At 54.6% G+C, this 12,231-nt stretch overlaps 4 protein-coding genes across 4 annotated transcripts; 1 reads left to right on the top strand and 3 right to left on the bottom strand.

Annotated features, from left to right (window-relative positions):
- Positions 1-346: 346 nt before the first annotated feature.
- CCOS01_03057 (ARS binding protein 2) lies at positions 347-2,555 on the bottom strand (the record flags this gene model as incomplete). The annotated part of the gene is made up of 2 exons (XM_060451243.1): positions 347-2,017; positions 2,070-2,555. 2 exons carry the CDS (start codon positions 2,553-2,555, stop codon positions 347-349), a joined length of 2,157 nt encoding a protein of 718 aa, XP_060317508.1.
- A 1,862-nt stretch (positions 2,556-4,417) lies between these two features.
- On the top strand, positions 4,418-5,263 carry CCOS01_03056 (methyltransferase; the record flags this gene model as incomplete). Its single annotated transcript, XM_060451242.1, has 1 exon — positions 4,418-5,263. The coding sequence occupies one exon, from the start codon at positions 4,418-4,420 to the stop codon at positions 5,261-5,263; it is 846 nt and encodes a 281-aa protein (XP_060317507.1).
- A 404-nt stretch (positions 5,264-5,667) lies between these two features.
- On the bottom strand, positions 5,668-7,342 carry CCOS01_03055 (uncharacterized protein; the record flags this gene model as incomplete). Its single annotated transcript, XM_060451241.1, has 2 exons — positions 5,668-6,867; positions 6,929-7,342. The coding sequence occupies 2 exons, from the start codon at positions 7,340-7,342 to the stop codon at positions 5,668-5,670; spliced, it is 1,614 nt and encodes a 537-aa protein (XP_060317506.1).
- An 862-nt stretch (positions 7,343-8,204) lies between these two features.
- On the bottom strand, positions 8,205-11,624 carry CCOS01_03054 (uncharacterized protein; the record flags this gene model as incomplete). Its single annotated transcript, XM_060451240.1, has 8 exons — positions 8,205-9,358; positions 10,141-10,183; positions 10,236-10,497; positions 10,552-10,701; positions 10,750-10,927; positions 11,053-11,065; positions 11,164-11,260; positions 11,431-11,624. The coding sequence occupies 8 exons, from the start codon at positions 11,622-11,624 to the stop codon at positions 8,205-8,207; spliced, it is 2,091 nt and encodes a 696-aa protein (XP_060317505.1).
- Positions 11,625-12,231: the final 607 nt, after the last annotated feature.

The following is a 12,231-nucleotide window of genomic DNA, read 5'->3' as shown; positions in this document are numbered from 1 at the left end:
GTGATGAGCATTTGATGGATATTCATCAAGATGACTGAAGCATTGCTTTTCGCTTGGTATTTCTGCTCCCTCCGCCTAAACACCCAGCCCAATCCCTGATATACGCTCTCCCATGACCCTGCGCCAGCACTATGCTTTCGCTTTCGATTATTACGCCATCCGCATGATATCAACACCGTCCCCCTTTTGCCTGTCTTTCTTCTTCTGAAAGACGCCCCTAAATCCTGGATATTCCACGCCATCAACATGACGTTCTCCGTGCGCCGTATGCTTCCCCTTCCCCTGATAATATTCCCCATGTCGGCAACTCTCTCGGATACATATGATTACAAACCCCATACTTCCCTCACTTGTTCTCAAGATCCTTGGCATCCTGAAACGTCTCATTCAGCTTCGCCGTAAGCCCAGCCCGCATCGCCTGAATCTCCTTATCCCTCTTCTCCGACAGCGCCAGCAGGTCCCGATACTTCCTCTCCCACTCCGACTCGGCGCCGCCCGTGCCCTTCATATTCGGCTTCTCCAGCTTCTCCTCGGGCCGCCGCCACCGGTTATACATAACCGTCTGTACCATGTTGTAGTTGCCCCGTATCGTCCCCAACCGGAACTCCCAGCTGCAGCTGTACGTCGCGCGATCCTCATACTCCTCCTCCCGCTTCACCCGCAGCTTGCTCGTCGTCATGAGCGCCCTGCCGCCCGCCAGCGCCGCGAGATTAATCAAAAAGGCGTCCTGGTTCGGCGCCGTCTGCCACATTCTTTCTACAGTGGTGTGCACGAGCGCGTAGGCCTCGGCGATGCTGCAATTCTCGATGGGGTTGTTGTCCGCGTCGACCCAGTCGCCGTTGGCCGTCTCGTGCGCAAAATAGCCCAGGACGGCGTCGATGTTGGTCCGGTCCTTCATGTTCTCGAACATGCCGATGGGGATGTCGTTGGGTTGCGGTGGTATGCCACTGCCTTTCGCGGCTGGCGGCGGGTCGACCGGCAGGACGGTCTGCGCTTTCAGGTCTACTGGTGGTATGGCACCGGGGGGGAGGGGCACGTTGTGACCGGGCGGGAATTCCAATGGTGGTGCTGTGGCTGTCGAGTTTATTATGTCGGGTACTTCGCCCGGGGGTTCTCCGTTGACGATCACGATCGGTGGAGGCGGCGGCGTCGCGAGACGAACGGATCCTCCTGGACGTTCCGGAACCTGTAGTGAGATACTCGGCTTGGCCGGCCGCGGTATATGCGGCGGTGTAGGTAATTCCGTGACTGCAACTGGTGGTACCGGTGCGGTCTGGGGTATTGGCGCCGGGGGTGTAATCGGGCCCGGCTCAATCTTGGTATCGGGACTTGGCCGCTTGTACGCCGGTCCTTCGGCAGGGAAGGCCACAAATGGGCCATCGACATTCGTTTTGTTCATAGGCGGTCTCCCCCGAGTCTTGCCGCTGCCTCCTGGTCCGCCACTCCTCCACGCAGAGGAAACGACTTTGGCACCGTGTCGCCGGTGAGATGCCTTTGGTCGTGAGGGAGTAATAGCCGACCTTGGTTCCGCATCACCCCAGAACCCGCTGTTGCGCGTTGACGGCGTGAGCGCAGACATCGGGCCCTGTGGATACGCCGTGAGCGGCGTCTGCGCTGTGTCAGGGGCCGGAGGCCAGCCCGTCACTGATCCCGTGTTGGCGCTCAACTTCAAATGATCAGAGCAGCCGAACGTAGCGCGTCCATCGGGATGAGCGGACCACGGACCCAGAGTCTCTGGCCGGGCGGCGGTGTAGGCCGTCCCCGTCGGCGGCGAGTCCAATCTCGCTCGTTGTGAAGGGGACTTTGCGAATTCGTCGTCCTCTGGCCTTTTCCTCCCCCGCCTGGGCCGAATCTGTGGTAAAAGTGCTCGGAGAGCCATGTCGTCTTCTGCTAGCACACCATCCCTTCCCGCTTCACACACGGGCGTTGGGTCATTTGGGATCTCTGTCCAGTAAGGGTGAGGGTGATCCATCAGATACTCAAAGAAGGCATCCACATGCATAGAATGCATCCAGCGCTGTGAGAGTCAGCCTATTGCGCGATTCATTGAACCATGCACAGGAACATACCTTGAGCCGGACGGCATACTGCTGAATCTTTTGAGAACTCTGACCCTTATCTTGATCAGGGGGTTCGACGCCCAACTTGAGAGCCAACTCTGCCCACGTCTTGATCTCCTTGGTCTCCAACTGCTTGATGAGCTCGTAAAGGGTGAAAGTGCTGAAGCTCTTGCCGCCGCTCTTGGGCGGGACCCGGAAAGCTTCCCGCAGCGCCGCCGTGTCCGTGTCGGGGGGGACGGCCGGGTTGCAGGACATGACGAAGTGGGTGTAGGCATCCTCAATGGTGTCCGCCGTCACGTTCCTGTCCGGGAGGGTGAGCCTGCTGCTCGAGATTGACGAAGTCGACGACCGTGGGGCGGCCATGTGCTGATGCCTCATTGAAGGCGACGGGGATTGCCCATGCATGCCGTTGGGCACCGCGGACGGCGGCGGTGGCAGCGGCGGCGGGAGCGACTGCGGTTGGTGCTGCTGCATCGTCGGTTGCGGGGATATCATCGCGCATGAGTCGGTGTTGAGTAATCCGGGATATTGGACATCATCACCGACGAGGCGAGAGTTGGGCCGCGCATTGACAGCACGCGCGATACGAGTTGACAGCGTTAAAACCTAACGACGACGCGACGAAGTGTATGAGTATCGTGAGCGCAGCATCACCACCGAGCCAGCTCAACGAGGGGGGCAGAGAGTGTCCCAGATGCGTCTTTCTGTCTGTTCTCGAGACAAGAGCAGGTGATAGAGGCTGAACGACCCGGGAGAAGATGGGGGTGGGTAAAACCGATGCAGTCCGTCCCGTAGCTCACGGTCTCATCTACTTAGGTGACGGACAGTCAGATCCAAACGGCTCTTTTTCGAGATGAGAGGAAAGCTTGGGTCAATCTAAACATTGAATCGAATCGAGCTGGTAAAGTCGGGGTTAATTTAGGGCCCTAGCGAGAGAGCGATGGACGGGCAAAGGAGAGAGAGGGACGTGCTAAAATTAGCCTTTGTCACCACCAGAGCATTGAGCAGTCCTAATGCCAGTCAAAGGGGGCCACCACCACTGGGGGGGCCAGAGACTAGTGTAGAGGTCTAGGTACGCAGTAAGGTAGGTAGGAGTGGGAGAGGAGGCCCTGGGTGGTAGAACCGTAGAAGCGAGGTCTTGCTGCAGCCAGGGTCGCTGCAACCAGGTGCGCCATTGCGCTTAGGGCCATCCGGAAGCTGGGAAAGAATCCCCCGAGAGGGATCGAGCTGAAGATGGAGCTTGGTGGCAGTACCTAGGCTGGTAGGTAACTGTGGTGCTGTGGCAAGGTGTGGTTAGGGGGAACGGCAATTGCGGCCGTGTTGAAACTGTCTCAAACACGGCGAGTTGGACACTGTGCAATGTCATCATTGACCAGCTTCCCCAGATCGCCTCCCGCTTAGTCACTGGCCCCCAAAGCAGTAAAACTGCAGGAAATGCATTTTACACTTTCTGCCGGCTGCTCTCGGCATTCCGATCTGATCTTGCCGTTTGAAAAAATTAAGGCTGTCTGTCAAAGACCGAACTTTAAAACATCTTCACGAACCACTAATAACAACTTCCATACGGAAGTCAGGAGAGACACAGCTACCTAGGTCAACTGTGTAGGTATTCTAGCGCTCGTCTTTTCATCGTGTTGATGTGCGTTGATGTACGTCTCTGGATCAACGGTTGAATGGCTAAAGACAAGAACGAAGGAAGGGTGGCTGCTCAGGCAGACAATTACATTCGCAAAAGAAATATATCCTTCACACCCTCAATCGTCTTTGTCTACGATAGTGCAAAGTACGGAGTACGGTATCCCACCTAAGTAGGCAGGCCCGTCGATCACATTCAATCAAACGAGGCGTAATTCCAAGCCTTTTTTGACCTACGCCCTTGACTAATGCCCACCATGCCTTGTTCCTCCTCTAAGTATGTACAAACCCCGACAACCGGGAACCGACCACAGTAGACTCCAAGAACCCGAAAACCTCCAGAGATGCCACGCATCGTCTCCAACCTGACTAATCTACTCCCATTGACCCAATCACCTCCGCACCGAGGCTCTTCAGACCAATCGACTCCAAATGACGTGATTGCTCTCTCACAAGCATAGGCCCATATTCAGTGCTTTGAATGGCTTCATTTATCATCATGCTTTGAAATACAGCATCCAAGTGTTACAGTATATAAAGAAAGAAAAGGTTGCTGCTAGGAGAAGGAAATATTCCAAGATATCACTGATCCCACTAACATCATCTCATCGCCACGCTCATCAACGGCTCAACGTGAAATACAAAGATCAAAATTCATTCACAACCTTCAGCATAAAGCTCTGGATATCATCGTGCACCACAAACCCAGACCTCATCTCCCGATGGCAATCGACAGAGTCCCCCGCGGCCAAGTCCGCGCAACCCTAAACTTCTTCGCCGCTCCCGCCGACAACGCGTCCCCCTACAACCTCATCAACCCAGACGGTCCCCCCTCCAGAAACTACGGCGACGCTCCCACAGAGACCGTCCTCAACGACATCCGTGGCCGCGAATCGGAGTTCTCCCTGGACCGCGACGCCTTCGCCGTGATCCGCAACCTCCCGCCCTCCGCAGAGAAAGACTTCACAGACGACGAATCCGTCAAAGAAAACTACTACCCGGAACTCGAGAAGCTCCTCCTGGAACACGTCCCGGGAAGCACCCGCGTCCTCTTCTTCGACCACACCATCCGCCGCGCCGACCCCAAGGCCCCGCGGAACCCAGTCACCCGCGTGCACATAGACCAGACCCCGTCCTCCGTCATCCAGCGCGTGAAAAAGCACCTCCCCGAAGAAGAAGCAGACAAGCTCCTCGCGGGCCGGTACCGCATCATCAACGTCTGGCGCCCGCTCAACAAGACGCCCGTCGAGTCCTTTCCCCTGGGCTTCGCGTCCTCCTCGACGCTGGCCGATGAGGACATCGTACCCATCGAGCACCGGTATACCACGGGCTACACCGGTGAGACGGCGGGTATCAAGTTCAGCCCGGAGCAAAAGTGGTACTACCTGAGCGGCATGACGGGAGACGAGCGGCTGCTGCTCGAGTGCTTTGACAGCGAGGGTCTCCGGGACGGCACCGGTGTCGAGGGAGGTCGCGTGGCTCACACTGCTTTCGAAGATCCGAGGACGAGGGCTGATGCTGTGGGCCGTGAGAGCATCGAAGTACGGGCGCTGGTGTTTGGTCCTTAGAGATAAACTAATCTGGAGCTGATGTGAGTTGTACTTGATGAGTCAATGATAATATGAATATTTTCAACTATGAGCATCGGGGTATCAATGCCGTGCCACACCCCTATAAATATGGACGAGACTATTGTCTATCCGTTGTTGCACCACCCCTCTGCCACATCATACATGCCAACCTTTGCTGTGCTTCGATGTATTGTTCACTAGATGCACCCCTTCATCATGAAAAGAAAAAGAGAGAAAAGAGATGAAAGCTTGCTCAATGCTGTGGAGTTTGACCGCATTCAATGGAGTTGATGATTACCCCCAAAAGTCGTTCGAATACACTCCTACCAAATATCCTTTGCCTGGATCAAAACCATTTTGTTTCCCAAACGCCGAAACACCATTCAACTGCTCGTACGTCATCACTGGTTCTGGTTCTTACGGCCCTTGCCGCGCGCACTTCCCTGTCGGCTCATCGCTGCGCCGCCGGTTGCACTGCTGGTACGGCTCATGGGGACGGCTGCGATGGCCGCGAGGGACGATGGGGGAGCCTCGTCTCTAATACTGCTCTCGATTGGCATCAAATCCTCACGAAGTTTTGTTGGATCCGGACGAGGGCCTGGCTTGAATCCTGTGTACGGAGTCATGGTATAAGGCGTAATGGACGCTTCCAAGATCCTCCTGCTGCCATTGGGATGGTCGATAGAGTCGCCGGGCTTGTGGTTGTAGTCGTACTTCTTGAACATGTCCATCACCATTATGTCGGAATTGATCTCGTCGTGCGACAGCGGTTGCGGCAGGTTGCCGTCAGTATTACCTCTGACCGGCTTGAAGTAGTTCGTCACAGAGACCGACGGCAGTTTGGCAGGTTCGTGTGGCTGCATGATTTCGAGGTACTTGGGCAATTCCAAGCCATTGGCTCCCTCGACGGCATCGATCAGGTTCTGATTGATGCCGGCCCTCGTGCTTCTAGTGGCATGGGAGCTGGTGCGTTCCATCGTCGGAGCGGACAGGGCCTCGCTGTCGTGTTCACCGTTTTCATCGCCGTTGCCAGAGTCGCTGCCCGGGGATGAGCCCCCGTTCGCATAGGGCTTGTGTCTAAGGATATGCTTGTGGGAAGCAACGGCTGCGGCGTTGTAGGCCATGCTGAGTTCCTTCTCAGTAAAGAGCTTATCAATGCTGTAGGCTGGGCCATTTTGTTTCGCGGCGACTCGAAGCTTCTCGTTCTGCCAGAGAGGTGTTGTGTTGTTGGGGTCGAGCGCTCGTCGGGACGGAACGGGGGAGCCGTCGTCTTCGCCGGGGTGCCTCTTGCGCTTCTTGCTGTCAGCATAGCTGGCAAGCTCTTCGGCGTCCTTGCGTAATCTCGTCGCGCGTTTTCCGTGAGTGCCACCGGGGCTTGCCGGGTTGGTGATGCTGAACTGGTTGGGGTGGAGCAGCAGCGCAGAGGAATCTGAGATCTCCAAGGCTTCCTTCTCCTTGTTCAGGCGGTACTTCCTTGACAGCAGGGTATTAACGAGTCTATCGCGGAGTGTTGAAGAAAGGGCTTGGTGCTCGCGCTTAGCAGTTTCGACCTTGTAGAGGTATTCGTTCTTGTATTGGTGGAGGCGACGCTCATGCTCGTGCTGTTGTATGCATTCATTAGCTTTGCCGACGTGAGGACAGGGAAAAGTCGGCCACACTTACCATGTGCTGAAGCAAATGAAAGTCTCTGTATTCAACAAGATCCTCAATGCCTTGGACAAAGTCCTCAAAGTTGGGACCCGCCATCTGGAGCAGAGTGCGGTTGCTGTCGGAAAGCGCCTCTTGTCCTTGCGTCTCTTCATGTTCCTGTCGCAGACTGGCAATGATGTTCAGAACATCGTCGGCGTAGGGGTCGATGCGCTGTACGAGGTTGGTGTCAACCTGGACCTTCTGAAGCTGATCGCGGTACCCAAGGTCACGATCCCGACTGAATTTCTCTTGCAGGTTGGCGATCTTGTCGACAAGTGCCTGGCGCTTGCGGTCGCGCTTCGATTGGGGCGCCGGAGAGGCTCGGCCGGCCTTTGGTTGAGCGGAAGCACCCCCCAAATTGGGGATGGCTGCTTCGTTGGCTGCCATTATAGTGATGATGGATAGCTTCGTGTATTGGCCGTTTGGAAATGTAATCAATTCGTTTGTTCAAGGGGAGTGGCGTTGTTGTACCTGGAGAGAATGGTACGGTCTGGATGTGTGTAGGGCGACCGTCGCAAACCGGAGCTCAAGCAAGACGAAGTTCGCTGGAAGAGGAGTTTGAAGGGAAAGGATTCGGGAGTCGATTCGACAGAGAAGGTGCCTCTAATTCACGACTCTCGAATATGGAGGATATCATTCAGCCGCCCATTCGAGGTGGTAGCTCTTGCTGGGGTGTTTGTGTGGGAGAACGTAGAATCGGAGGAAGGTGAGGGTACTGCGGAACGAGATGGTCCTGTGCAGTGTGTGCTTGCCTTGTCAGCCTTTCCGCTAAGTGACCGCATGCGCCTCCGAGTTCTGTACCTGACCGCTGGAGGGGTGAATTTTTCTTATTGGACGGGGTTGCCCGATGACTTCCGCAGGGGCCAGGGCACTTAGTGTGTGGAAGGGATGAAAAAACAAGCAGAGGTGGCCTGCCAGTTGCAATTCAGCGCATGCCGATTTTAGGCCGAACCCCCTAAGACTTCCAGCTCGCAAGGTACAACCTCCACCCAAAAGACTGATGAGACGAACACTCTTAGATATAAGGTATACCTAGCCAGGGAAGGCTTCGATTTCAACGGATGTAAGATAAATCGAGATAGGACAAAATAAAAGATTAAATCTCTCATTCTGTATTGTGTTCCACCATCTTCACCTTCATGAGGTTATAGGTTATGAGCTCTCACTATCACCTAGAAGCTCAGAACCCAGTGCTTTACCGCTTGCATGCAAAGCTCCATGAGATGCCCGACCTCATCAATCATAATATTTACAACCCGTTTCTAAGTTTCTGAAGCTGGCTCATCAAGCCGTAACCCCCGAGATACGTCTTGGTCTCCGCGGCATCAGCATGAACACTCCCCTTCCTCGCCCGCCCCTCATTCCCATCCCTCCTGCTCGCTTGATCAACCTCCCTCATGAGATCCCGATGCCGGTCCTCCACCATCTTGGCCAGGCTCTCAATGAACTTTGTCCTGCCCTTCTCCTCCGCCGTGCCCTTCCAGACCTTGTTAAGCTCCTTGAGCTCCTCGATCCGCTGCGCCGCCTTCTCGATGCCCTTGACGGGGTCCTCCGACTTGGTCAGCAGCTGCGAGATCTCATCCCGCAGACCCTGCAGCACCTGCTGGCCCTTCTCCTCCGTGCTGTGCTGCTCCGCTCCCGGGTCGGGCGCCGAGACCGAGAGGAAGGACGAGCTGACCGAGAGCTCCGACGGCGGGAAGACGAATTCCATGGCGTCTCCAAAGGTCTTGATGACGGTGTCGAGGCGGGAGCGGACCACCGTCAGCGTCCGCAGCTGGTTGATGTAGGGTGGTTCTGAGGTTTCCGCCTTGCCCTCCGTGGCCGTAGCTTCGTCGTCGCCGGCCTTGCTGGCGCCCACGGATTCTCTCCTTTCTTGCCCGTCCGCGGCCTTCGGTACCGTTCCCTTGGCCTCCTGATCCACACCACTCGGCGCGAACTTCTTGATGTCCTCCTGCAGCGTCTCATTCATCGTCTCAGCAAGACTCAGGGTCTCACCTCGGAGGAGCTCGACTTCGTAGGCGAGCCGGCTGCCGCTCCGGAGGATGTCATCCGTCAACTGGGTCAACGTGCCGGAAAGCCTCGTCGTGTGGATGTTGAGCTGGGACAGCAGCGTTTGCGCCTCGTTGGACAAGTCGGCCAGCGGGACGGCCTGACCGTTGCCATTGCTTCGTGATGAGTGGTAGCCACCATATTGAAGCGGCGGCAGAGTAGCATTCAGATATGCCGCTGGGTCAAAAGAAGGATCCAGGAAGCTCTGCAGGAAATCGTCCGCTACATGGCTTGATTTGGGTTGGATTGTTGCTTCCGACTGTTCGCGAGTGTGAATAGGTAGAGTTTTGGTGGCGCCAGCATTGCTGCTCTGTCGGCGATGTAACGCCGATTTAGAATCCCACGACATGTTTCCTGTGGGCGTTCGATGCCGGAAATTAAAGAGATGAAATATCGGGCGTGTTGTCCCGAAATATTGACTCGCTGAGGACAAGTCTCATCCGAATGGATGAATCCATGAAATGAGTTTAGTGGTGAGAGGTTGGGCGGGTAGCTAGCCCCACTTTCACCCGCTGCTGCTCTCCCTTGCCCGAGAATCGGTACCTTCAACGTCTGGCTCCGATTTATCTCACGTCTCAAGGAATAACTCATCGAGTAAACAAGATCATGCCACGAAATGTCATGCTACAGTCAATTTTTCTTTTCTTTCGTTTATTCGATTGCATTGCAGAAGTAGACCTCTAATATGTCCACTATTGGGTATCTTTTGGCCATAGGAGCTCCCGTTTGTACAAACACCGAATCATCGTAACAAATACAATAAACCATATGACTATCAGACACGCTGCGAAGACGCAGCCAAATATCTGCAATCCGTTATTCTGCAAAGCCTTGCCAAGCGCGGTCGTGGCCGTAACAAGTGCAGTGTTCGGGAAGACAAATGACCACCATGTCATTTGGAAAGGCATCTTGCTCTCTGGCCGCACATACTTCCAAAGTGATCCTACGGAGACGATAAAAAACCACATGCTCAGACCCCAGAGCCATAGCCCGATCAAGACTGACATGACTTTGATGATGGGCACGGCAAGGTCGGTGCCCAGGAAATTGCTGGGCAGAATTTTGTCTGCGGAATTGCCGAGTTGAACTGGAGCATTTAGTCGGGCATCCAACCGTAGCAATAAGGGAAACCCTACCTAAGCCTCCGACCGTGAAGGCAAATGGCCCAATAGAAATGAACTGATTTGGTCAGCGTCACTGGTTAACATTTGTACCAGGAACAATTACGCACCACACCAGGACGTTGAAAATCCCGCGGTAATTTCTGCGTCATCAGCCGATAGATAAAGGCAGCAGAGATCATAAAGGCAATCAAGCAGCCCGCGCCTTGCGTAGCGACTGCACAGAGAGCAATGGCAGTCCTATTGAGAGTGACGACCTGCTGGTTCGTTTGTACAGCAGCTTGTATGAGGTTGCTCGCAAAAGGTGCCGTGAGGAGCAAAGGGTAGGCTGGGAAGACCCAGGTAGGAGTCATGGTATGAATGGGAAATATCCTGATAAACGTTAAGCAGACCGAAACTACTCGCGTAGACTGAGAGGAAGCTCACAATGTCGACCAAAGAATCAGGTAAATAGTGGCACTAGCAAGCACACTTAAGGCTATGTAGAACCAGAACAGAATTTGCATGATTCTAAGGAGCCAGGGCCCTACATGCGGCACACCGAACTGGCATATGTTGATCGATATGATGGCGAAACTGTAGATATTTAGCTAATGCCCCAGCGGAATCGGTTAGGTGGCTTACGAGACAACAGCAGAAGGAATGAAGAGCGATTCCGTCTGGTCTGTGAATGAATGGGTGAGGGCCCCTGGTCTGGATTTGAATCGAATACTGGCGAGGGCACAGTTTATGATGAAGAGGATAACATTGAGCAGGAAAAATGCTACGGCTATGCCGTTGAGCCAGGCAGCTTGGTAGGGGACTGTTCCAAGTTAGCATATGCGCCAAAAGGTAGTACTCGGTTTACTGACGAGAGTGTATCACATTCGCCATTCCTCCGGTTGCCTACGTTAAATCAGTATCTTCTGAATATGGTTTGTCACGTACTGCCTACCATCGTCTACTAATCATTAGCATCGGCCTTGTTCAGGGAAGCGGGTATATTACCATAGTGAACCAAGTCCAGGTATGACAGGCGATCCGATCTCGAATTCCTACTTTGCCCAAGCTAAAATGCTTCTCCAGCGTAGGTTTGGCGTTGTTTGGACTAGACTCATTCGACTCTGCCTGCCGCTCGGCCGCAGGCATCGCCGTGCTATCCTCCGTTTCAAAGGCTGGTCCATGAGAGGAGCGAGGAACAAAGGGGGGCCGTCTCAAAGGAGATCTAGGTAAGGGCAATGATGCCAAAGGAGATTCGTTCGGAGTAGCAAAGTACGAGGGACGATTGCTGTGTTCATCCGGGGTCTGGTAGCCGCAGTTGGCTACCATTTCATGGGTGGGGGCCATTTTGCGGTGGGAGAATCCCAATCTTCAGGTCCTCGAGCCAGTAGCTTCGACACAACGTAAAGAGGAAAGAGTAGGCTGGGTTCAGCATTGGAGAGAGCGATGTTCATGTAGACAAGGTTGGTGATGAAAACAACGTGGTCGAGAAACAGAGAGCCGAGATCGAAAAGAGGCATGCTCAAAAGCGGGCGGGCGTTCTTGAACGCAGTTCCGCGCAGTGCGGGTTGAGTGAAGGTGTGTCGTTGGGAGAGGCGTGAGGGGAGAATTAGCCCCGGGCGTGGACGAGACGTGTGGGTGGATATAGTCAGATGCCGTCCTGGTTGTGTCGTGGTGCAGGGCCACAAACGCAGATCCTAGCTCCTTTCTTGCGCCAGGGTGAACAACGAGTCGTCGTGTGGGCTGCAGCCAAGGCAGTCTGTGGTGGTGTCGTTAAGTTTTTTTTTCTCCCTGGGCTTGTTCCGTCGTGAACAGACGGAGTTGTTATGGTGTTTGTGGTGGCAGTCGCGTGGAAGATGTACACCGACAATGACGCGCTCAACAGTTGGAATCACGATGGGCTGGAAGCTGGCCGGGATTCGTTATTCGCAATGAGATTTTACAGTCAATGCTAGGAGTGACTTGTCTTGGTGTTACGGGAGATGACCCGGCTTGGTGAGTAAGGCAAATCCTAGTGAGAGGTTGTGAAGTGTAAAGTGGTGCCTGCGTCATACAGAGAGTTGGCGGTAGCAACGACGTGCTAGAACTTGCCCAGAGAACCGGATATGACCCTGCCGCGGATGACAC

The sequence above is a fragment of the Colletotrichum costaricense genome, assembly GCF_030867565.1.
Source record: "Colletotrichum costaricense strain IMI 309622 chromosome Unknown Scaffold_3.1, whole genome shotgun sequence".
In the NCBI taxonomy this organism is placed as follows: Eukaryota; Fungi; Ascomycota; class Sordariomycetes; order Glomerellales; family Glomerellaceae; genus Colletotrichum; species Colletotrichum costaricense.
Note: the sequence above shows the minus strand (reverse complement) of the source record. Positions and strands in the feature narration are given on the sequence as shown.